At 46.5% G+C, this 25,360-nt stretch overlaps 1 protein-coding gene across 2 annotated transcripts; it reads right to left on the bottom strand.

Annotated features, from left to right (window-relative positions):
* Positions 1–754: 754 nt before the first annotated feature.
* On the bottom strand, positions 755–25,192 carry ARCN1 (archain 1 coat protein complex I subunit delta). Of its 2 annotated transcripts, none has more exons than XM_077250600.1 (10): positions 24,928–25,192; positions 17,331–17,594; positions 11,592–11,771; positions 10,723–10,934; positions 10,472–10,636; positions 10,205–10,370; positions 6,389–6,536; positions 3,902–4,010; positions 1,991–2,195; positions 755–1,140 (listed from the first exon to the last, which is right to left on the bottom strand). In XM_077250600.1, exons 1-10 carry the CDS (start codon positions 24,928–24,930, stop codon positions 1,051–1,053), a joined length of 1,542 nt encoding a protein of 513 aa, XP_077106715.1. In that variant the 5' UTR covers positions 24,931–25,192; the 3' UTR covers positions 755–1,050. The 2 variants fall into 2 exon arrangements, with proteins under 2 accessions (XP_077106715.1, XP_077106717.1); XM_077250602.1 differs by lacking the exon at positions 24,928–25,192 and adding an exon at positions 24,670–24,834.
* Between the last annotated feature and the right edge of the window lie 168 nt (positions 25,193–25,360).

Here is a 25,360-nt window from a genome sequence, read left to right as displayed (position 1 = left end):
ACCCCAATAGATGGCTGATGGGGGTGTTTGGTCTCCGGCTGCTATGGCAAGCATCAGCACCATACAATCGAGAGGGGTGCCTAAGTGGTACAGAGAGGCCCTTCTCCCTCCGTGGTTGGGTTAATAGGCTCCGATCAGTGATAGCAAATACAAACATGATGATTTTGGTATCTAAGCTGCTAATAAAGTTGGTAAAATATTGTGATGAAGAACATTTAAAATCCTGTTACAAAATTTCCTCCCAAATTACGGTAATTCTTTGTGACTTACAACAAATCCAAAGAGGAATAAAAATGAATAAGTCTCCTGGCCTCACATCGTTACTGAAATATAGCAAGATTCAGCATGCGGAACATAGAAAACGAGGCATGTATGGCTGTGTGAAGTGTTGGACAGGTTGCGTCTCAGCCCCCATTTTACGGGTAGACCCTAGGAGGCATAGCTTACACACTACACAATAAATCACACTCATTCTCAGCTTTTTTTTTCTTTTTTATTGGGTTACAGAACAATATTTCTGCGTTATGGAATGTGTATTCTTTATGTAATTATACAGGGTTACAAAAAAACATGTCCCGTCATTCCTCTTGCCAGTCTCCTACAAGATTACACATGCCCACATTTTCTATTTGCTCACAAAAAAAATCCTCAGTTTTCCTCCAAAAATAATTGGCTAAATGACAACCAAACCATAAAAATTAGAATATTCCGGAGAATGGAAAGAAACGTGTTGCTAACAGGACAGATATATAAATTATTCTTCTTTGAAATCGAGTTTTCCCTCAATGTCGGGACGTGCACGGAGCACTTCCTGCAGGACAATCTTTTGTACTGCCCCTTCTGCAAGTAGGAAATAAAAATAGTACATGGAACAAAATCTGCTTTTCCTTTCCATGGAAGGAGTGAATAAGATCTGCAGGATAGCACTTATTGGGATTTTCTGTACGCCGCCTGAAAAGCGCAATGCATAGAGAAAACCCCTTTGGTTGCTTCTATTCAGAAATTTTACAGAAAATGATTTCCAGGATAGACCCTTGTTCTTTCTGCTGGTTACAGGATTTCATATTTGTCCACAAGAAACGAAGTCTCGATAGAAAACCTCACAGGGCTGTTGCCATCCACCTGAGTCACTTTGGCCACCTGCAGAAGAGAGAGAAAAAATCATCCTCCAGGTTTGTAAAGTATGGCACAGTGAGTAAGAAGTATCTGCTGAAATAAAAACAAGCCCGCTTACTATGCCTAAGGCCAAACTAAAAAAAACAAAAACAAAGAGCGTGAGAGCACCTTATGTAACTACTTCTCTCCCACAGACTACCAACACACATCCACCCGTAAGCCCAAATGAACCAGACACCCAGCACATGTCCAAAAAGGATCATGTAACCCATGAACCAATGACTTTACGAGAATTCATTCATGGCGGTCATCAGACATCATCTACTCTTAAGACCCTCCAGTTAGATGTCCATTAGTCAACCCAATGAACAAGTAACTCTCCAATGTTTGGATCCTTGAAGATTACCATGTCTATGGCCAGTGTAATGGGCTTTTCCACAAAATACGGTCTGATTGATGGGGTCGCCATCATTCCAACTCAACTCCTTTTTCCCCTGACTTTGGATGTAATCGAAAGCAGTGGCACACTGTGCATGAAAGCTGCTGCTCCATCCAGTGCTTAGGGGCCATGGAGGTAGCCAAGAACAGTGCTCAGGTACCACAGTCTAACAGACATGAAAGAACCAACAGCAATCTCCAAACAGCCATGCCACCAGACTCATGTACGACCATTCTAAGGAGAAACAAGGGGGTCAGGACCCTCCTTCTAGTGACCCATGGGGGTCCCAGTGCCAGGTATCGGCGGTCAAATTCATCACCGACCTCTAGTTATAGTTTCTCTGTACATAATTCTCCTTTATTCCATAAAACACACGTTTACTACGCCATAAATAAAATCTGCCCGTCTGAATTACACAGGCGGCAGTATTCCAACCTGTAGGTTGCAGTAGTTCTTCTTGGATACAAAGGACACTGTGACGGGGAAGAAATCATTGGGATGTCCAGCAATGCTAAACTCCAGGCTTCCACTCTTGTTTTTGGAGTCAATAACAGGCAGAGTCCACTCAAGTGTATTCCTCCGACCGTCGTGGTGGTAGTCTCCATCGATGTCTCCAATCACTGGAGCTCCGACTCCGGCCCTGTGATATGGAGGTAGTAGAGATAGAAATGTGTCATCTCTAAGACTAATCTACCGTCAGATGACTTTCAGCTCTTAAACTTGGCAAGGAAAAAATATAGATACTAGGAGTTGATGCGACTTATTCAGTGATGCTTAATGGGTGACAGCTGCAGATCTAACACACAGAGGACACATGAATTGTGACTTATAACCTACCCTTCCATGGGTAAAAGGGAACAACCTTAAATTCCTTTTACAATGAACAATTATAGTGAGTGTTACTAGGGAAGCAGGCTGATGATCACCCGATGATCCTGTCATGTGAAGTGATCTTTTGTACTACGCAAAAGGTAATCCTTACAGTGCACATCCGAAGCCGGCCTGTGCCAACAGTAATACGAGACCGGGCAAACATGAACTTTTATTCATGTTAATGAATTGCAGTACATTTTAAGAAAGTCCTCATCCGTAAGTAAGCCAATAGTTAAAAAATCCCTCCCATGAGGATTTTTTTTCTAAACCTGTGTATATGTGCTTGTAGTATAGTGTGTATGTGTTCATATACTCACCTACAGCCATCTTTTTCAGTACCCAGCGCCGCTCCGCTCTTCTGAGTAACGTCATCGCTCTGCACACTCTCCGGGTCACACTGATCTGTGTGTGAGCCAGAAGTGGCTTTTACAATGCAAGTCCATTACATTATGAGGCATTATAGAATTACATTGTAAAGAGAATTCTGGCTCATACCTATAGAGTGATCCGGAGAGTCGGGAGAGGAGCAGAACGTCACTGGATCCCGGAGGAGGTAGCGGTAGGCGAGCATGCTAACACTGCATTACAATACATGCCTATACAGATCTATGTAAGAAAATAAATCTTCATGGGAGGGCTGCTACTTTCATTTTAAGATCAGCACATCAACTAGACAAAGGTAAATGTTTCTTAGTGAGATTACTAAATAAGAATTAATGAGGGTAGCCGCTATTTTTTTTTTTTATCGATTGCCTATTCTTTTGATAGGTCATTGATATCAGATCAGTGGGAAGTGGCACCCGGTACCCTGCTGATCAGCGGAGGCGGAGGCCAGGAGTTTCCAGATGCTGTCTGAACACAACAGCTTTGTCAAACCTATAGTGCAGGTACAGATCCATGACTAATTCCTGCTGATAACACCTGATCGGGAAGCGGTAGGGGAATGGGTGTCACTAAAAAAATGTGGGAGCTGCTGTGTTACAGAAGCATCTGAGAACTTTCCACCACCGATGTCAACAGCTGGTCGGCAATCAGATGTCAATGGCCAATCCCAAGGTTAGGCCAGTAATAAAGTAATGGCCAACCTCCAAGTAACTTGTTGATCAGTTTCTCATGCTAGTACTTACTAAGCTTTGGGGATTTTTGTGATTCTGCCTTTCATAGGCTGCGAGTCCTCCCTATACTCCCTAGTAAGAGGGAAAGAACAACATGCCTGCTCTCAGCACATATCTACTCCACGACCTGGGCATTATCCAGAAAAGATGGGATCTGCAGACATCCCACAAAATCTGCACTCTGCCACAAGTATTTAGCCTCAGTACCCACTAATACTTCAGGGAAAGGAAAGGTGTATAATCACCTTTCTGCCTTGACATATTAAAGCACAAAGAAAATATAACAAAAAGTCCAGTCTGTAGAATAGGATGAAAATGAAACCACAAGACACAATCCATCCTTAGGACTATTACTTACGGCAATGGGATAGTAATAACCACATCGTTCAGCTCCAGCTTATCTTCCTGTAGCTCGTACTCAATATTTACATCACAGCCATTTCCACTTTCCGACGGCCAACAATTAACTAGAAAGAGAGAAGAGAGCTGTGGGTGATCAATAGAACTGGACCCGTTCATCACTGAGATTCGGATATAAGACTTGAGCATGTGGTGTTTAGCCTGCTCCCATGGAGCGGGAAGCAGGGAGATCTCCGATGGGTAAAGCAGGGGACATGTGAGGGGGTTGGAGGACTGTCTGAACTGACTGGGAGATGTCCAGAGGAGAACTGGCTGAAGGAATGATGTACTGGGCTGTGAGGGGTCAGAGGACTGTCTGCACTGACTGGGAGATGTCCAGAGGACTGTGCACTGACTGGGAGATGTCCAGAGGAGAAATGGCTGAAGGAATGATGTACTGGGCTGTGAGGGGTTGGAGGACTGTCTGCACTGACTGCAAGATGTTCAGAGGAGAACTGGCTGAAGGAATGATGTACTGGGCTGTGAGGGGTCGGAGGACTGTCTGCACTGACTGCAAGATGTTCAGAGGAGAACTGGCTGAAGGAATGATGTACTGGGCTGTGAGGGGTCGGAGGACTGTCTGCACTGACTGCACTGACTGCAAGATGTTCAGAGGAGAACTGGCTGAAGGAATGATGTACTGGGCTGTGAGGGGTCGGAGGACTGTCTGCACTGACTGCGAGATGTCCAGAGGAGAAATGGCTGAAGGAATGATGTACTGGGCTGTGAGGGGTCGGAGGACTGTCTGCACTGACTGCGAGATGCCCAGAGGAGAAATGGCTGAAGGAATGATGTACTGGGCTGTGAGGGGTCGGAGGACTGTCTGCACTGACTGGGAGATATTCAGAGGAGAAATGGCTGAAGGAATGATGTACTGGGCTGTGAGGGGTCGGAGGACTGTCTGCACTGACTGGGAGATGTTCAGAGGAGAAATGGCTGAAGGAATGATGTACTGGGCTGTGCTGGGGGGTTTGCTCATGTAACAGCCAGAGCACAGCATCTTCAGGCTGCACTCACTGCCTACAAAGCTGCCGAAAAAAGCCAAGTGGAGAGTTCAGCCGCCCCCACAGGGAATGAATGGGGCAGTGAGCAGACATCCACACTGCTGCTCCGTTCTATCAGGATTAAAGCTGTGCTATTCTATATAATATCTATATAATAGCGGATTACTGCAGTCAAACCCCAAAAGTACAGGCGCTCAGTGCACCCCTGGTAGGGACAATCATTTAAGTGCATGTTCCCACCTACCGTTTTTCCCTATATCTTCACCCCTCTATTTTGACTGATAGCTGTAGCTTTATAGAGCCAGAAAAAGGCAAACATAGATGGAAAAGAAGAAGGTGCCTTTAAATGATCGGTGCTTCACAGTGCGACCAAGCTCCTTTGCTTGGCTTGAACAGTCATTCTGTGCTGCCACAGTCCCTTTAATGCTGCTGACAAACATTGACTGCAGTATTTAAACCAAGCTATCCAACCCGGTAGTCTGTTCTAGGAATTCATCATCCCCCGAAACATGAGCTTGGTTTACTTTGCCTGCTGAAAGCCCCCATTGCCATCATGCTGGTACACCTGTGAAGGAAACTGACTTACAATAAACTGCAAGATGTTAATATTACAGTGTATAGAATATGTGATCACACAATCATAGGATCAAGTTCCCTATGGGGAGAAGAAAAATTAACAAAAAATTCACCATCCATTTACTCAAAAAAAATATGTGTCTGATATTGTTATGCCCACAAAAGTCTGAACTATGAAAGTTTCAAATTGTTTAACTTATATAGTAGACATTGTAATGGAAAAAAAAATCAAAATTACTGTTTGGTCACCACACCTACAACACAAAATGCACAAAAAAAAGCCATAAAATATAAGATGTATCTCAAAAAGGTACCATTAATATCAACAGCATGAAGTGCAAAAAAAAAAATCCTCAAAGAGATTCATCAAATAAAAGTTACGGATCTTGAAAACTGTTGATTAAAAAATATTTTATTTTATTTTTACTATTTTGGTGCCTTAAGAAAAATTAACAAAATCCCCTATATATGTTTGGCATCACTGTAATCCTACTGACTTTGGAGAATCATGATCCCAGGTAATTTTTACTGCCCCCTAAAAATGAAGCCCAAAACACAAAAGGTGGAAATTTAGTTTTTTTTCTCCACCATTCTGCCTCACTTGGGATGTATGTACCAATTTTTCTGTACAGTATAAGGTAAAGCAAATGATGTATTTAAAACCTACAACGTGTTCTGAAAAATACAAGCCGCTCTAAGTCTACGTCGATGAAAAAAAAAAAATCTCAACCATTTCAATAGAAGTAAATAATTAAAACAAAACTGAGATTTGGCTGCGTCCTCATACAAGAACATAATCCCTGCTGTCTTGCAGACGCCTCACCCCACATCTGCCACATAGGAATGTGTAACATTAATAGACTCACTTGTCAGAGGTATCAAGGCCTCATCTGTTGTCTGAAGTCGCCATTTTAAGACACCAACGTCGCTATTAAGGGGAAAAGACTTCTCTGGATTTTTCAATCCAATCAAGGAGTCAGATGTGAAAAGTTTTTTGTCCACATTTGGATGAGTCTGCAGAAAAAGAGAAAACTGTTACACACAGACCAAAGTGGTGAGCAGCACGCACACGGAGCCGTAAAGAAGGCCATCAGGGAAACACCATTTCAATAGATAGCAAATTAGCAACACACAAATCAGGGGTTAGACTTACCTTAATTTCCACAAGGAGCCTAAAGCTTACATTAAACAATTGCTAATAAAGAAGGGGGCCTGGCTGCTTCTAATGAAAAATTATACAAGGGGGGCCTAGCTGCTTCTAAAGGGTAATTATATAAGGGGGGCCTAGCTGCTTCTAAAGGGTAATTATACAAGGGGGGGCTAGGTGCTTCTAAAGGGTAATTATACAAGGCGGCCTAGCTGCTTCTAAAGGGTAATTATACAAGGGGGGCCTAGGTGCTTCTAAAGGGTAATTATACAAGGGGGGGCCTAGGTGCTTCTAAAGGGTAATTATACAAGGGGGGGCCTAGGTGCTTCTAAAGGGTAATTATACAAGGGGGGGCCTAGCTGCTTCTAAAGGGTAATTATACAAGGGGGGGCCTAGGTGCTTCTAAAGGGTAATTATACCAGGTGGGCACAGCTGCTTCTAAAGGTTGTTATACACGGGGCATAGATGTTTCTAAAGGGTAATTATCCTTTTACCAGCCTCTATGTCCCCTTGTATAATCTCCAAAAGGAAGACTCAGCTGCCATTAAGGATTAATCCAAGAACTGGGTGGGACCTTTCCAAATTTGCTTATGTCGCACTAAGGCCCCTTTCACACATCAGTTTTTTGCTGTCAGTCACAATCCGTTGGCTCCATGGATCCGTCGCAGATTGTGAAAAACTGATGCGATGGATTCACTTTTTCGACGGATCCAACTAGCGGATCTGGCTAATTGGATCGGAGAATGCTCAGTTAAAAAAAAAAAAAAAAACTAAAAAAAAACTATATTAAAGTGCGATTGAATTTTATACTAGTAGGATTTGTACTGTGTTTTTATGATACCTGAAGAAGGATATATACTGTATCCGAAACGTGTTGTATCTCCTCTATTTTAAACTACCAAATAAAAAATATGAAATATCATCTTTGCATTTGAGTCCTGGGAAGTGCTGCCATTCATGGGCTGGATGTGCTTTTCTTGAAGGCTCATTTATGGACTTGTGCACATAACAGTCAAAATAAAGGGGTAATACATTGGTATGTGACACTAGATTTTTTTTTTTTTTTTTTAAATACCTCAGCCAAGCATACTGCAAAAAGACCAGGATTTTTAGGATTATGCCACCAGGGGTGAACCTAGCCTCTGTGCTGCCTGAGGCGAAGTGCAGAACGGCGCCCCCCCATAGTAAATTTGTTTAAATCGGTAGGAATAAATCTGGTTCATACAGATTTATATCTATACTGTAAAAATGAGGACAATAGTGGACGTTTTAATTTAGAGAAATAGAAAAAAGATGTCCAAACAGATCACGCCTCCTTCTCCCGAAAAGCTTAGCCAATCACAAGCGCCGCACATGGGGCTGTCCGGAGCTAATAGCAGGGGCCTTCCTATTGGGTTGAGTAAGGGATGTGAGAGTGGGAAGGGTAGCGAGCACAACCGACACTCAAGAAAAATATGGCTGAATGCCTGTATGTACCGAGGGGCAGCATTGGACATGCTGTGTAAGTTATGGGCCATCTGTCCTCCAGCAGAGATGTTTGTGAAAAGGACAATGCATCCTGCACCAGGGCGTACAAAAAGATCATGGGGCCCCAAACCACAAGCTCTTATTACTTCCCCATCCCCTCCTCCAAAAAAAATAATTTGTCTGGATCACATAGGTACGTATCTCACAACTTTGCTGCCGTTACAAAGTAATTTTCCTCCTATTGAAGCCCCCAGATTCCTCTTTCATTGCCCCATAAACTATGATGCCAACAAAGGTGCCCCGCAAACACTATGATCCCCCACAATGATTCCTCCACACGCACAGTATGATAACCTTACTGTACCGCCTCAACTATCCCGCCACAGTATGATCCCCAGCTGTGAGCCCCATACAGCCCTCCATAATGTATAAAAGAACTACATACAGTATAATGGCCCCAAAACAGCCCTCCATAAAGTATAAAGGCTTCCTCATAGCCCTTCAAGTATTATCATGCCCCCCACAGAGCCCTCCAAATATTATAATTACTTCCATATGGTATAATTGGCTTCATATAGTCCTCCATATAGTATATTGCCAGTGTGTGAGATTATATCAAAGGCAAGGATACAACCTTTGACGTATATGAACTTCAAAGGTGGTGAAGGGGTTAAATTACATTATATACAGCACACATGTACTGGACAACACATGTTCATTACATACACATCATACAGTCACAGACACACATCATACATGACCTTAGTAAACAGATGCACAGCAGCCGGTACACATCATATTCACAGAACATGCATGCAGGACAAGTGTATATACATACACACCTCAGTATTCTCACAATATATCTAAACACACAAACATACACAGCACCCCACACACAGAGATACAACACACACACACGCAGATACAACCCACAGTCAACACAGAGACACAACCCACACTGACACACAACAGACACACCACAGACACACCACAGACACAACCCACACACCATAGAGAGACACAATCATCACACAGGCAGACACACCACAGACACAACCCACAAACAGAAACAACCCACACACCACAGAGACACAAACTACACATACACAGACACACAACCCACACACACGCAGACACACAGACACAACCCATACACCACAGAAAGACAGACAACCCACACACAGACACGCAGCCCACACACAGACACGCAACCTACACACCACACAGAAAGACACAACCTACACACAAATAACCCACAGACACGCAACCCACACAAGCAGACACACGACGCCATGCATAAACAGACAAGCAACCCACAGATAAGCAACCCACACACAAGCAGACAGACACGCAACCCGCACACAAACACGCAACCCGCAGACAGACCATACAGACACACACAGACACAACTCACAGAAAGACACAACAACAGAGAGACAACCCACACACAACACCCCCCCCCCCCCCACACACACACACACACACACTTCTGCGCTAAGGGCTGGGGGCTGGTGTACATGTGTAGCTTCCCCTGCTCACAGCAGCTGAGCCCCACACCCACTCTCTGTGCAGGGATTGCCCAGCAGGGGATCTGTCAACTTGTGGATTGGAGCTGCTTCTCCAGCATCTTCAAGCACAGGTGGCTCCTCTCTGATCTTATTTCCTGGCTCTCGCTTCTTCCCTTCAAAGAGGCACAATGCAGGAGGACAGGAGCACTGGCCAATCAGCTCTTCTGTCAGTGATGTGAGAGCGTTCATTGGCCAGTGTCCTTCTCCTGCAGGACACCTCCCCTCTCTGAGTTGCTGAACCTGGAGAGTAAAAGCCACCGCACACCAGTAATCACAGTGCATAGTTTACAGTATGAAGCGGGCGGCAGCACAGCAGGGGATTAACAGGATGTCAGGGAGACAAGAGCGGCCAAACACAGGCACAAGTCGGCATCTGAAAGAACGCTCCCCTCAGATGCCGCCCCCCTTTTTATCAGCAGGTGGCGCCGCCTGAAGCAGCTGACTCAAGTGGCCTCATGATAGCGACGCCCCTGTATGCCACAGCTCTCCTGGCATCTCACCTGCAGCTGTACCCCTTTCTTGTCTTCATTATCGACATGCACACGGATCCTTCCAACCTTATCATCTGACACTCTAAGCATAATGAGACCATGGACTTCCATATTTTGCAAACCACCGTCCCTGCTGCAGGTTAAGGATATTTTCTCTTCAATCTTCAAATGAACGCTAAATAAAGAGAAATCCTTATTACTCAGAATTCATGGTATTTAGGAAGCAATCACGGAAAATTACTGGTGAGACAGGTAAAGAGCCCACTCCTTACTGACCTCTCAACATTGACAGGGGGAGGCAGGACCTTTGCCACTTCAGATGGTCTCTTGCCAGCAGCTGGGGTAACAATGGTCTCTCCTTCAGACTTCAGCTTGTCCACAAAGTTATCCACTTCTTTTCCCTTGGCTCCAAGTTTTAGGGCTTTATTAGAACCTGAAGGCCTGAAACAAAGTTTCAAAGGAACTTAGAAAAAAAAAAAAGAAGAGGAGCACTGAAAAGAAATGTGATCGCCAAGAGCAACGGTTACCTGGTTGGCATAGGAGCAGACTTTGTCTTCTCCGGCTCCATGATGTTTTCTGTGATCAATGCTGCAGCATTACTAGACATCGAGGAACTGCCAGAACTCCCGAAACCTCCGAACCCTGGCGCTTTCTTGCCCTGGCGCTCGGCATCTCTCCTAGCCTGCTGCAACTCCTTTGCTTTGCGCCTCATCTCTGCCTTTGCCTCTCGTTCCTGGGTCTGTAGAAAGAAAAAAATATAGTGAAGGTCTTATTCCCACACAATGCTCAAGATACATTTATCTTCATGATGCTGCACAAGAAATAACTTATGTTTTGTAGCATTTGGTGCCATGTTTTATATGAAGCCGCTTTGTTTTTGACGCTTCCTGGTATTTGATTTGACAAAACGTTATTGATACTCGAGTGCAGAATACACATGTCTTTAGTGCGTTTCTGTATGGGCTTTTTTACCTGAGGATTTTCCACATCTAGTGCAATTCTATGGGAAAATCTGCACATGAAACTCAGCGTAACCGTAAGAGAAACTGACATAGTGTGGATATCAAACATGCTCCGCAGCTCAGTGTACACAACGTGGCATTAGACTTCTAGAAACCCGTCCAATTTACTGGAAATGTAAGATGCTGCACTTGTGATGCAGCAGAAATACACAGCGCCAAAACTCATGGTGTGAACGTAACCTTACTGATCAAAGGGCAGTGCTTGTTGTCCAATGTAAGTCTATGGGACCAAAGCAGTGCGCCATAGACTAACACTGAGAAAGTGACTTACAGAAGAGTCTGGATAAAAGCAGAATAAGGGATAGAAATATGAATCACATATAATAAAACAGTAAGAAACCACTGTAGTGTGTGCAGCCTGTCCGGAGCCTCACCTCTCTGACTGCCCTGAACACCTTCTCCTCATGCGAGTCCATCTCCGTGAATGTTCGGATTTGGGCCAGGTTCACATTTTCCCTGTATCCCAGAGCCACAATCTCATCAAAGGCGAATATAAGATCAAAACAATGGTCGGAGATCTCAGTTTCCTCCAAAGCTCGACAGTATTCAGGAATCTAGGAAAGGAAAAACAGAACACATGACCCATGCAATGGCTGGATGCTGATGTACATAGATAAAACCTCTTATCCAACAGTTCTTATAAGGAAATTAATCAGAAAGAGACCTATTCTTTGAATGATAAGCATTTTATTAGGTTTGCTTCCCTTTCCTAAGAAGATCATTATACTTCCAGGGTCAAAGAACCAAACTCCCGACAAACACGACAAGCAATCGGCTTATAACAAATATGGGAAAAACGTACAAAATCAAAAAGGTAAAAGCAGAACAAATGGCGGTCCAGCTACTGAGAGAATGGCCTAGTAGTGAGCACATGGACAGTAAGTAGCGCAGTGTAAGTCAGGCTTGGTCATTCATCACCGTTACTCAGCCAGGAAAACAGCAAATCACAACCGCTCACATCCACCCCCCAATAAAAAAAAATTCCAGAGTGCAGCCACGAGGTGTTCACTCCACTGAGGACTGGCATGTGTAACCCGTCCCTGGCAGCAGACAGGCTCCAGTGGATTGTACAGGCTCCTGACCAACTAAAAGATGGAACAGCAGAGGCGGACTTCCATATCAGGGCAGTCTGTCCATTGGACAATGGTGGGAGCAATGCATGCTGGGAAGAGAAAAGAAAGTTCCTAAAACTATAGTGCTGGCAGAATGATGAGGAGGAGCAAAGAAGGGAGATGACAAATTGCAGGAGAACTGGGACATTTCCAGGACAAATTAAACTGGTAAGTGTGCCCAAGAAGTGTAAGGCTACGTTCACATTTGCGTTGTGCGCCGCAGCGTCGGCGCCGCAGCGCACAACGCAAACAAAAACGCAGCAAAACGCATGCACAACGCTGCGTTTTGCGCCGCATGCGTCGTTTTTTTCATTGAATTTGGACGCAGCAAAAATGCAACTTGCTGCGTCCTCTGCGCCCCGACGCGGGCGCCGCAGCGACGCATGCGGCGCAAAACGCAAGTGCGCCGCATGTCCATGCGCCCCCATGTTAAATATAGGGGCGCATGACGCATGCGGCGCCGCTGCGGCGCTGGCCGCAAATGTGAACGTAGCCTAACACAAAAAGGTATCGTGTCATGCAAAAATAAGCCTTCACACAGCTTTATTGACAATGATTTAACAGCTTACGGCTCTCAAAATATGCCAAAAAAACGAAAATTATTTTTCGAGCAGTGTATTGTAAAAAAACATTACCAAAACAAATCTAAATGTAATATCATCTTAATCATACTACCCAACAGAGAAAGTCTCTATTTGTGCAGCTCGAGGATAGCGTAGAAAAGAAAAAAGGGGCAGAATAATAATAATAATTTTATTTATATAGCGCTTTACAAATTATAGAGGGGATTTGTACAGACAATAGACATTACAGCATAACAAAAATCACAGTTCAAAATAGATACCAGGAGGAGTGAGGGCCCTGCTCCAAGCTTACAAACTATGAGATTCTGGTTTCTGTTTCACTTTCTTCTCATAAGTGGATAGTGGCTAATAAATTACATGTACCCAAAAGCATGCCCGGCTGCCTTTTATTCAGTACATTATATGATAAAATGGACGTGTTATTCAGAAATGCAACACCAGCAGAAAATAAGCCCTCATATAGCTAGGATTACAAAAAAACAAAACAAATGATGGCTCCGGGAACGCAATAATGGGGGAAAAGGATCGGGGCAAGACCAAACAGGAGTGGTCCTTAAGGGGTTAAAGAGAGTTATGCTGGAACCCCTGCACAATGTTAGGAGCAAGAATGACTGCACCCCTGTAAAGGCGCCATCCTTCTCCTACCTCACTAGCACAAGCCTAAAAGGCAAAACAGGTCATATCCTGCCCCCAGGACCAGGCTCTCACCAATGTATGGTACATCGGTCAGTGTCAGGCACAAAGTTGGGAGGATTCTCATCTCACTTGCCACCCAAGGGTTTCGTTTTTGGTTTTTACAGCAGCCATTAATCATTTCCCAAACCATTTGAACCGTCATGTTACAGAACTGCAATGTATCCATAATAATTCGATGTTATGTGTCTCCATATGGTGTTTTTTTTCTGCACCCACAGACTTGATGGGATGAGAAATCCGATTTATGGAACAAACTAGGGCACGTAATGATTTTTTTTCACACACAGATTAAGTCAGGTAATAATGTGTTCGATTGCACTGCCAGTTGAATAATATTGTAATATTGTTTTTCCCCACAGACAGGCCTGGGACCTGTCGTGTGCACATGAGCCCTAAGGGTTATTGTAGTAATAACTAGTGAGGAGCGAATATACTTGAGCACACTCGGGGGTCCTCCGAGTATTTTTTAGTGCTCGGAGATTTAGTTTGTTTTTCTTGCCGCAGCTGAATGATTTACATCTAGTAGCCAGCATAAAGTACATTTGGGGGTTGCCTGGAAATCCCCTCATGTACTCAGCCTGGCTAATAGCTGTAAATCACTGGACCTTCATAAAGCGGGTGGGCGGAGGTCCACCGTATCTCCACATGTAGAGTCCCGACAGGACCTGTGTGAGGTCAAGGTCATGTGACCATCACATGGGTGGTAAATACCTGGCCATGACAGTCAGGTGGTGGTGTGTATTGGGAGAGCAGGAACTCCCACATACAGTGCCCTGCGAAAGTATTCTGCCCCCTGGAACTTTTCAACCTTTTCCCACATATCATGCTTCAAACATAAAGATACCAAATGTAAATTTTTCGTGGAGAATCAACAACAAGTGGAGCACAATTGTGAAGTTGAACAAAATTTATTGGCCATTTTAAATTATTGTGGAAATTTAAAAACTGAAAAGTGGGGCGTGAAATATTATTCAGCCCCTTTAACTTAATACTTTGTTGCGCCATATTTTGCTGCGATTACAGCTGCAAGTCGCTAGGGATATGTCTCTATCAGTTTTGTACATCGAGAGACTGAAGTTCTTGCCCATTCTTCCTTGGCAAACAGCTCGAGCTCAGTGAGGTTTGATGGAGATCATTTGTGAACAGCAGTTTTCAGCTCTTTCCACAGATTCTCAATTGGATTGAGGTCTGGACTATGACTTGGCCATTCTAACACCTGGATACGTTTATTTGTGAACCATTCCATTGTAGATTTTGCTTTATGTTTGGGATCATTGTCTTGTTGGAAGACAAATCTCCATCCCAGACTCAGGTCTTTTGCAGACTCCAACAGGTTTTCTTCAACACTGGTCCTGTATTTGGCTCCATCCATCTTCCCATCAATTTTAACCATCTTCCCTGACCCTGCTGAAGAAAAGCAGGCCCAAACCATGATGCTGCCACCACCATGTTTGACAGTGGGGATGGTGTGTTCAGGGTGATGAGCTGTGTTGCCTTTACGCCAAACATATCATTTGGCATTGTTGCCAAAAAGTTCGATTTTGGTTTCATCTGACCAGAGCACCTTCTACCACATGTTTGGTGGGTTTCCCAGGTGGCTTGTTGCAAACTATAAACTACACTTTTTATGGATATCTTTGAGAAATGGCTTTCTTCTTGCCACTCTTCCATAAAGGCCAGATTTGTGCAGTGTACGACTGATTATTGTCCTATAGACAGACTGTCCCACCTCAGCTGTAGATCTCTGAAGTTCATCCAGAGTGATCATGGGCCTCTTGGCTGCATCTCTGATCAGTCTTCTCCTTGTTTGAGATGAAAGTTTAGAGGGACGGCCGGGTCTTGGTAGATTTGCAGTGGTATGATACTCCTTCCATTTCAATATGATCGCTTGCACAGTGCTCCTTGGGATGTTTAAAGTTTTGGAAATCATTTTGTATCCAAATCCGGCTTTAAACTTCTCCACAACAGTATCACGGACCTGCCTGTTGTGTTCCTTGGTCTTCATGATGCTCTCTGTGCTTCAAACAGAACCCTGAGACTATCACAGATCAGGTGCATTTATACAGAGACTTGATTACACACAGCTGGATTATATTTGTCATCATTAGGCATTTAGGACAACATTGGATCATTCAGAGATCCACAATAAACTTCTGGAGTGAGTTGCTGCACTGAAAGTAAAGGGGCAGAATAATATTGCATGCCCCACTTTTCAGTTTTTGATTTTCCACAAAAATGTAAAATAACCAATAAATGTCATTCAACTTCACAATTGTGTTCCACTTGTTGCTGATTCTTCACCAAAAGTTTACATTTGGTATCGTTATGTTTGAAGCATGATATGTGGGAAAAGGTTGAAAAGTTCCAGGGAGCCGAATACTTTCGAAAGGCACTGTAGCTCCCAAAACAGCTAAGGACTGTGCGGGATAACTGCAGGTGAACCCTGAAGGAATGGACTCGTATGGACTGTGTTTTGTTGGTTTTACCATTATGCCAGCAAGGCTCTGTTTATTTTGCTGAACCCTGCTATGGTCTATGCTATCCACAATAAACCAGCAGATGATTCTCTACCAGAACGGTTCCTGTGTCAACCTCAGGAAGCAGCCAAGTGTGTCAAGCCCTCTCACACCAGTCAGAGACCAAAAGTGGGTGACCTGGCCGGTAATGTTCTACATGTGTCTGTCATAGAGATCTTGCAGGTAATGTGAGTAGCAGACTCTGTGGGATCCCCCATTTCTGTAGTAGTGTGTAGGGTGCTGTGAGGTAGTTCAGCCAAACCTTTGACCCCACAGCCCTGGTCACAAAGGACATGTACATACAGTGCAGCACAGATTCATCTCAACTAAAAGCCCAGATCCTTAGATTAGGAACAGAACAGACATTCATAATTCCCAAATTCTTATGAAAACATTTACCATATATACTAGTGTATAAGCCGAGATTTTCAGCACTATTTTGCATGGAGCACCTTATGGGGCCATCATTAACTTTTGTGCAGCATTATATGGGGCATATTCTGTATGGAGCATTATATGGGGCGTATTTTGTATGGGGCGTATTTTGTATGGAGCATCTTACGGGGCCATCATTAACCTTTGTGCAGCATTTATATGGGGCATATTTTTGTATGGAGCATCTTATGGGGCCATCTTTAACCTTTCTGCAGAATTATATGGGTAATAATTTAATATGGAGCATCTTATGGGGCCATCATTAACCTTTGTGCAGCATTACCGTATATGGGGCATATTTTTGTATGGAGCATCTTATGGGGTCCATCATGAACTGCATGGAGCATTATATGGGGCTCCTAATTCAATATGGATATCAAAAACATTTAACCTACTATGTCTCAATTTTACTTTTATTGGTATCTATTTGTATTTTTGAAATTTACCAGTAGCTGCTGCATTTCCCACCCTAGGCTTATACTCGAGTCATTAAGTCTTCCCAGTTTTTTGTGGCAAAATTAGGGGTCTCGAGTATATACAGTACATCATATACTGCATTGTACTACCGAACCCAGTGTATTATATATTTTAGAAGTCCGAGTTATTCTATTTTATACCGACTCCACCAAAATGGACACCGACTCCACAACCCTGGTGTAGATAGTATGTGACATGATAAATCAGAGCAGAAGCATTCACTGAACCTGCAGAAAAGGAGTGATGTTACAGTGGTGTGTGCACAGCATCTCCTGCGGCAGTGCTATACATACCACTCTGGAGAAGAGTCTCAGGGTCTCGAGGTCCTCGAGGATGTTGCTGTTCTTGGTGGTGATGAGAACCATGTACAGCTTCTCCATGGGCTGGTATACATAGCGCACACTTTCAGTTTCCACAAAGGTGTGCTGTTTTCCTGTGTTCATTAATTTCGGGAAAGCAGCCAATAGTCCTTCAATGCGAGTGCGGGTCATCTCCACAAACTGCCGCGACACTATGGCCTTACCGGCCTTCGTACAGACCGCAGCAGCTAGCAGCACCTGGAAGAGAGCACGCCATTAGCGAGGCTCCGGACAATAACGTGCCTAGTGCTATGGGTGACAGTGGTCATGTCCAGCCACAACGCTGCCAAAAGGGAACAGTCTGCTCATCTACAAGGGAAGTGCCATCAGAAAATTACCTGTTTACATCAGCTTTTTATCTTAAGTGTATTTGTTTTTACTTTGAGAGTTTTTTTTATCATATAACTATTTAAAGACAGACATATAGCACTTTCCACACTGACCAGTGTTAGACTCACACTTCCTGATTCGTACACAGGAATTTTCAACAGTCCCATTATCATTACAGACAGGATTATAATGACAAATGCTCATATCACAGGATCTACCATTCACAAAAGGCGGTTACAGCTCACCTCCTCCCCCTCTCTTCACACTGACTTTGCCCAGATTAGAGCATGCCCAGATTATGCTTCTATACAAACAAATAGGGCTGGATTCATTATGACTTGTGTCTTGTACTTCTCCCATCAACGTTTTTATCCTCTTACTATATTGCAATCATCATATTATATAGCATTGTGCACTTACAATTTCTCATTTTGCCTTTCTACCCAGTTAAATCGTCTCTTTTCACTGCTCTATATAGAAACAGGAAGTCTCTTGTCCCTGCATCTATCATTCCCCTCTTCACCTCCTGACTAGTGTTGAGCATTCCGATACCGCAAGTATCGGGTATCGGCCGATACTTGCGGTATCGGAATTCCGATACCGAGATCCGATACTTTTGTGGTATCGGGAATCGGAATCGGAAGTTTCCAGTGTATGGTTCCCAGGGTCTGAAGGAGAGGAAACTCTCCTTCAGGCCCTGGGATCCATATGAATGTGTAAAATAAAGAATTAAAATAAAAAATATTGATATACTCACCTGTCCGGAGGCCCCTGGACATCACCGCTGGTAACCGGCAGCCTTCTTTGTTTAAAATGAGCGCGTTCAGCACCTTCCATGACGTCACGGCTTCTGATTGGTTGCGTGCCGCTTATGTGACCGCCACGCGACCAATCACAAGCCGCGACGTCATCCCTCAGGTCCTAAATTCCCTTCTAGGAATTTAGGACCTGAGGGATGACGTCGCGGCTTGTGATTGGTCGCGTGAGCGGTCACATGGGCGGCCGCGACCAATCACAAGCCGTGACGTCATCTAAGGCCCTGAACGCGCTCATTCTTAAGAAGGAAGGCTGCCGGAAAGAAGCAGGGCGCGTCCGAGGGTGAGTATATACCTAATAGGAATATACTCACCCTCGGCTTCTTTCCGGCAGTCTTCCTTCCTAAGAATGAGCGCGTTCAGGGCCTTAGATGACGTCACGGCTTGTGATTGGTCGCGGCCGCCCATGTGACCGCCACGCGACCAATCACAAGCCGTGACGTAATTCTCAGGTCCTAAATTCCTAGAATTAGGAATTTAGGACCTGAGAATTACGTCACGGCTTGTGATTGGTCGCGTGGCGGTCACATGGGCGGCCGCGACCAATCAGAAGCCGTGACGTCATGGAAGGCCCTGAACGCGCTCATTTTAAGCAAAGAAGGCTGCCGGTTACCAGCGGTAAGGTCCAGGCTGCGTCGGAGAGGTGAGTATATCAATATTTTTTATTTTAATTCTTTATTTTACACATTAATATGGATCCCAGGGCCTGAAGGAGAGTTTCCTCTCCTTCAGACCCTGAGAACCATCAGGGATACCTTCCGATACTTGAGTCCCATTGACTTGTATTGGTATCGGTATCGGATCAGATCCGATACTTTGCCGGTATTGGCCGATACTTTCTGATACCGATACTTTCAAGTATCGGACGGTATCGCTCAACACTACTCCTGACCCAGCTGCTCCCTCCTCCCCTGCCAGGGAGTGTTGCAGTGACTCATGAGTCATACAGGGAAAATTTGACCTCCTGTTTCTACATAGAGCTTAGAAGGATTCAGTTAGTCTGTTTTAAATCTTGTGGTCATAGATCTAATGGAAAAACAGAAGAATTAACTAGGTAAAAAGGCAAAATGAGCAATTGTAAGTACACAGTGCTATATAATAGGACTGCAATATATTAAGAGGACAAATTTTGATGGGAGGTGGGCCTCTTTCATAAAGGCAGAGCAGGAGTAGGATGCCTTGAATTTATTAAAAAATTCCCTTTAAATCGTCTTGTGTAGGGAAAAAGACATTGTGGCTGGTGTATTGTGGTTCCTGTATATGTTCAGGGGTTAGGCTGAGGTGTTGTCACCATGTGTCTGGCAGAAATAGGAGAATTTAGGCTAGAAATGTAAGGATGGTCCAAGTATGATAAACACCCCCTACTTGCCTACTGCCGCTCCGCTGTTCTGCTGGTCGGGTCCTCTGACAGATTTCGTCTCCTCTTTCAGCAAGTGACTATTGCAGCCAATCATTGGCCACAATGTCAATCCAAGTGTCAACAATGATTTACTGCAGCAATCAAGTACCAACAACATGAGAAAAAAGTAGAGGGGACAAATCCCCAGGTGAGTAAGTACTGTTGATTACAGAACACTTTGGCTACACTTAAAATAAAAGGGTAAAAAAAAAAATGCCAGAAAACCCCTTTAATGTACTGTATAGGGAAGAGCAGGAGGGCCAGAACCAAAAAAATTTACTTCCCATTCAATGGCAGCAAATGGTTGAAAATGATGAAGAAATGAAGCAGAAAAAAGTAGATAACAGATGATTGTGGGGTATGTACAGAAAACAACTAGTTATAAATGGACTCCAAAAGGGGGCTGTCCAACCACATAAAGAGCACCGATCAGTGTGTTAGTAAGCCAGCCCCCTCCTGCCTCTGCATTAGGAACTGGTGCAGAAGAAGCACTGGGAGCTTTCAGACAGGGTGCCCACCATCTGGAATTGGCAGAGCTTTGGCCGGAGCACATGTCTGCTGCATCCATAGCGCTGCCATTTATTGAACGCAGGTGATTCCGCTGTGATCACTAAACTGTGCGGATTTACCAGGTCCAATACATTCTATTGGTGACATTTCTCTTGCGGTCTGGAGAGACGCGCTGCATGTCCCGTCTCCATGGGTGACCCGGAGGCATAGTGGGCATGAGATTCCTTGAAATCCCATCCACTATGCTATAACATCTGGATGTGATGGGTTGGATGCTGCATAGGTACGCAGTGTCCGACCTGCAGCGTTTACTGATGCACATTAGAACTGGCAGGAGCACCAATGAGAACACATCATGTATCCAAGGAGGATTTTCTATCCAGATCTTCCAGACCAAAAAAAAAAAAGAAAAGTGTACTGCATATTCTAGTACGGTGTAGTGGACGGGATGTTATGAACCGCTGTCTACATACTGTGGAAATTCAGAACTTCCAATATACTACGCTGTATAGGAGAGAGTCTGTGGGTCTGGTGGATGTGAGCACACAGGGCCTATTGACTTTAGTACATGGTGCAGCCACTCCCCGAGCAAAGACAGATTGCCAAGGTCCTAGCACCCTGGTGTCCTATGTGATGGTACCGGTGACCATAGACCCCAGCCTCAGACGCTCCAGTACACGGATGAAAAACTCATTAGAATGACTGCAAAATTATTTCTGGTCCCTGCCATAGTCACAAGCTGATGGAGAGCTGGGGACCATGAACACTGCACAGTCACAGGGGACACACACAATCAATAAGCGTGGGAGACTGAAGAGCAGTCGTCTGCTGAGCGACCATTAAGGTACCTTCACACATAACGATTTAGTTAACGATATCGTTGCAACGTCACGCTTTTTTGTGACGTAGCAACGATCCCGCTAACGATCTCGTTAAGTGTGACAGCGACCAACGATCAGGCCCCTGCTGGGAGATCGTTGGTCGTAGGGAATGATCAGGACCTTTTTTTGGTCGCTGATCACCCGCTGTCATCACTGGATCGTGTGTGACGCCGATCCAGCGATGTGTTCACTTGTAACCAGGGTAAACATCGGATTACTAAGCGCAGGGCCGTGCTTAGTAACCCGATATTTACCCTGGTTACCATTGTTAAAAAAAAAAAAAACACTACATACTCACATTCCGATGTCTGTCACGTCCCCCGCTCTCAGCTTCCCGCACTGACTGTCAGTGCCGGCCGTAAAGAAGAGCACAGCGGTGACGTCACCGCTGTGCTCTGCTTTACGGCCGGCGCTGACACAGTCAGTGCGGGAAGCTGACGGTGGGGGACGTGACAGACATCGAAATGTGAGTATGTACTGTTTTTTTTTTTTTTTTTTTAACTTTTACAATGGTAACCAGGGTAAATATCGGGTTACTAAGCGCAGGGCCGCGCTTAGTAACCCGATATTTACCCTGGTTACCCGGGTGCTGCAGGGGGACTTCGGCATCGTTGAAGACAGTTTCAACAATGCCGAAGTCGTTCCCCTGATCGTTGGTCGCTGGAGAGAGCTGTCTGTGTGACAGCTCCCCAGCCACCACACAACGACTTACCAACGATCACGGCCAGGTCGTATCGCTGGTCGTGATCGTTGGTAAGTCGTTTAGTGTAACGGTACCTTTACACATTGGTCTCCACAGCTTCCCCACTGCTCAATGACACCAGACGGAGGACAAACTATTCAACAAGAACAATGCTAGAAAAGTGGACATCGTCCTACCGAGGGTCAGACAAGACCATTGTTTGTTCATAGACTTCCCCTGGATGAATGTGTTGTTGGGGAGAAATCCGCCACTTATCATACAGCAGCATGTATTATCGAGTGATCGACTGATGGACAGAAGGACGAGTGACCCAGAAAACCACAGATCCCATGTGGTCCCAATACTACTCAATGGGGCAGTGCCGATGAGGAATTATTATTATTTTTTTTTTTTTTTTACACATAGTGAATCTGCGCATTAGAAAAAGAAATTGCAGCATGCACAAGCTTCTGAGTGTGGTATGAGACTTGGATATTCCAGTCTATGGTGCGCAAATAAGAAAGATGCATCCTGTACAGAGCCTCCACACAGCACCCAAGCTTATGGATACATTGCAATGCCTTAGGGTAGGTGCAGAAGATCACTGAATGCTGCGGGCTGGACGGTGTGCACTTGTGCAGTGTCCAGATGATACAGCATAGTGGAGGGGATTTCTAGAAACCACATGTCCACTATGCATTCAGAGACACCTGAGGATCACACGTGGAGACGGACGGTCTAGTTTAAGTGTCACCCAATGTATTGGACGGTTCAGTGATCACAGCGGATTCACCTGCGCTCAGTATTCGGCAGCACTTGGGGCGCAGCGCCCATACACTGTGTGCCCAGTGCAGCCGGCTCCTGGTCGGGGCACGTTTCCTTACTATAGGAAAGTGTATGAGGCCTCGTACATTGTTAATAATGGCTGCCATAAAAGCAGATGCCGTACACATGATAAATGGGAAACACAGTCGGCCCAGTTTCCTGGATGATCGGTTTGTACACTCCGCAGTTCTTCAACCATCAATCAACGTCTGCCAATGAGCACGGCGGCCATTACACCAGGGCAGTCACCGCATAGCGTGTGCCACAGTCATCTCACCCAGCACCACACACTGGGACACAAGAGTCAAAATGCACCCAATGATTGCAACACTGCAGCCAGTCAGGTCCCTGCTCCCACTGTAAGAGGAGGATGGGGGCCAGACTGTCGGGTAACTACGGGCGACCAGCTCCCCCGTCAGGTAACTACAGGCGACCACCCCGGGGGCCAGACCACCCTGAGGGACCAGCTCCCCCCGTCAGGTAACTACGGGCGACCAGCTCCCCCCGTCAGGTAACTACGGGCGACCACCCTGAGGGCCCAGCTCCCCCCGTCAGGTAACTACGGCGACCACCCTGAGGGCCCAGCACCCCCATCAGGTAACTACGGGCGACCACCCTGAGGGCCCAGCACCCCCATCAGGTAACTACGGGCGACCACCCTGAGGGCCCAGCTCCCCCATCAGGTAACTACGGGCGACCACCCAGAGGGCCCAGCTCCCCCATCAGGTAACTACGGGCGACCACCCTGAGGGCCCAGCTCCCCCCGTCAGGTAACTACGGGCGACCACCCTGAGGGCCCAGCTCCCCCTGTCAGGTAACTACGGGCGACCACCCTGAGGGCCCAGCTCCCCCATCAGGTAACTACGGGCGACCACCCTGAGGGCCCAGCTCCCCCATCAGGTAACTACGGGCGACCACCCTGAGGGCCCAGCTCCCCCATCAGGTAAATACAGGCAACCACCCTGAGGGCCCAGCTTCCCCCGTCAGGTAACTACGGGCGACCACCCTGAGGGCCCAGCTCCCCCCGTCAGGTAACTACGGGCGACCACCCTGAGGGCCCAGCTCCCCCATCAGGTAACTACGGGCGACAACCCTGAGGGCCCAGCACCCCCATCAGGTAACTACGGGCGACCACCCTGAGGGCCCAGCTCCCCCATCAGGTAACTACGGGCGACCACCCTGAGGGCCCAGCTCCCCCATCAGGTAACTACGGGCGACCACCCTGAGGGCCCAGCTCCCCCATCAGGTAACTACGGGCGACCACCCTGAGGGCCCAGCTCCCCCATCAGGTAACTACGGGCGACCACCCTGAGGGCCCAGCTCCCCCATCAGGTAACTACGGGCGACCACCCTGAGGGCCCAGCTCCCCCATCAGGTAACTACGGGCGACCACCCTGAGGGCCCAGCTCCCCCATCAGGTAACTACGGGCGACCACCCTGAGGGCCCAGCTCCCCCATCAGGTAACTACAGGCGACCACACCGGAGGACCAGCTCCCCCATCAGGTAACTACGGGTGACCACCCTGAGGGCCCAGCTCCCCCATCAGGTAACTACGGGCGACCACACCGGAGGACCAGCTCCCCCGTCAGGTAACTATGGGCGACCAGCCCGTCAGGTCACGGTGGGCGATTGCAGACCCCGGGCTGGTCGCCCATAGATACCTGACGGGGAGCTCGGCCCCGGTGTTTTGTTGCCCTTTCTCCGGTGACAGTATGTAGTGACATTACAGCCTGACACGGACAGTCGCACCGCACAGTGTCTCGGCTGCAGCCGCCATCAGGGCAGGTCGGGACACCGCCATACAGGACAATGGATGTCCCAGGTCCACACCTGTGGGTGATAATAAGGCCATCATCCGCGCCGTGTACGGAGGCAGTGACTCCCGCTCCTCCGGCCGCTGTCCCCGGTGTCCGGTGTCACCAGCACAGTGAGGTGTGAGCCAAGTGTCGCACGTACTAGGAGATCCCGGAGCGGCCCCTTCCCAGCCCCACGTACACAGGAGGCAGCTCTCCCGTCCGCCGCTCTCCGCCCCTGTCCCCGGTGCCCTCGCCCGCCCCGGCCTCTGTCCCGCCCGCCTCCACCGCTCACCATGTTTGCGGGAGATAATGCCGGGTTCTGGGCCTGTCTGCTGATCGGCCTCCGACGGTCACCGCACAATATGGCAGCACCGGAGCCACGTCTTCAACAGGAAGCTGCGTGAGATCCGGGAGGAGGCAGACGGCGGGCACGTCCGAGGGAGGAGGCGGCCGCTGACATCTTTGTCATGGGATCTGCCCTTCCTGCTGCCAGTAAGCTGATGTGTCACTGCGGGAGGAGCGGAGACCGGGACAGTCCGTGCGGCCCCGACACCTCCATACACGGCGGAACGGAGGAAGAACGTGACCCACGGACACAGGCGGGGCCCATTCACACGGGACACAGCACACATGACACGTTAGGAAAGGAAGGAAAAAAGTGCCAGCACCAGGCGTCTCCTCATCAACCCCTGTACCCCCAAGGGTGGTTTGCACGTTAATGACCG

Source organism: Ranitomeya variabilis, chromosome 4 (genome assembly GCF_051348905.1).
Source record: "Ranitomeya variabilis isolate aRanVar5 chromosome 4, aRanVar5.hap1, whole genome shotgun sequence".
NCBI classification, from domain to species: Eukaryota; Metazoa; Chordata; class Amphibia; order Anura; family Dendrobatidae; genus Ranitomeya; species Ranitomeya variabilis.
This window is presented reverse-complemented; position numbering and strand designations above follow the sequence as displayed.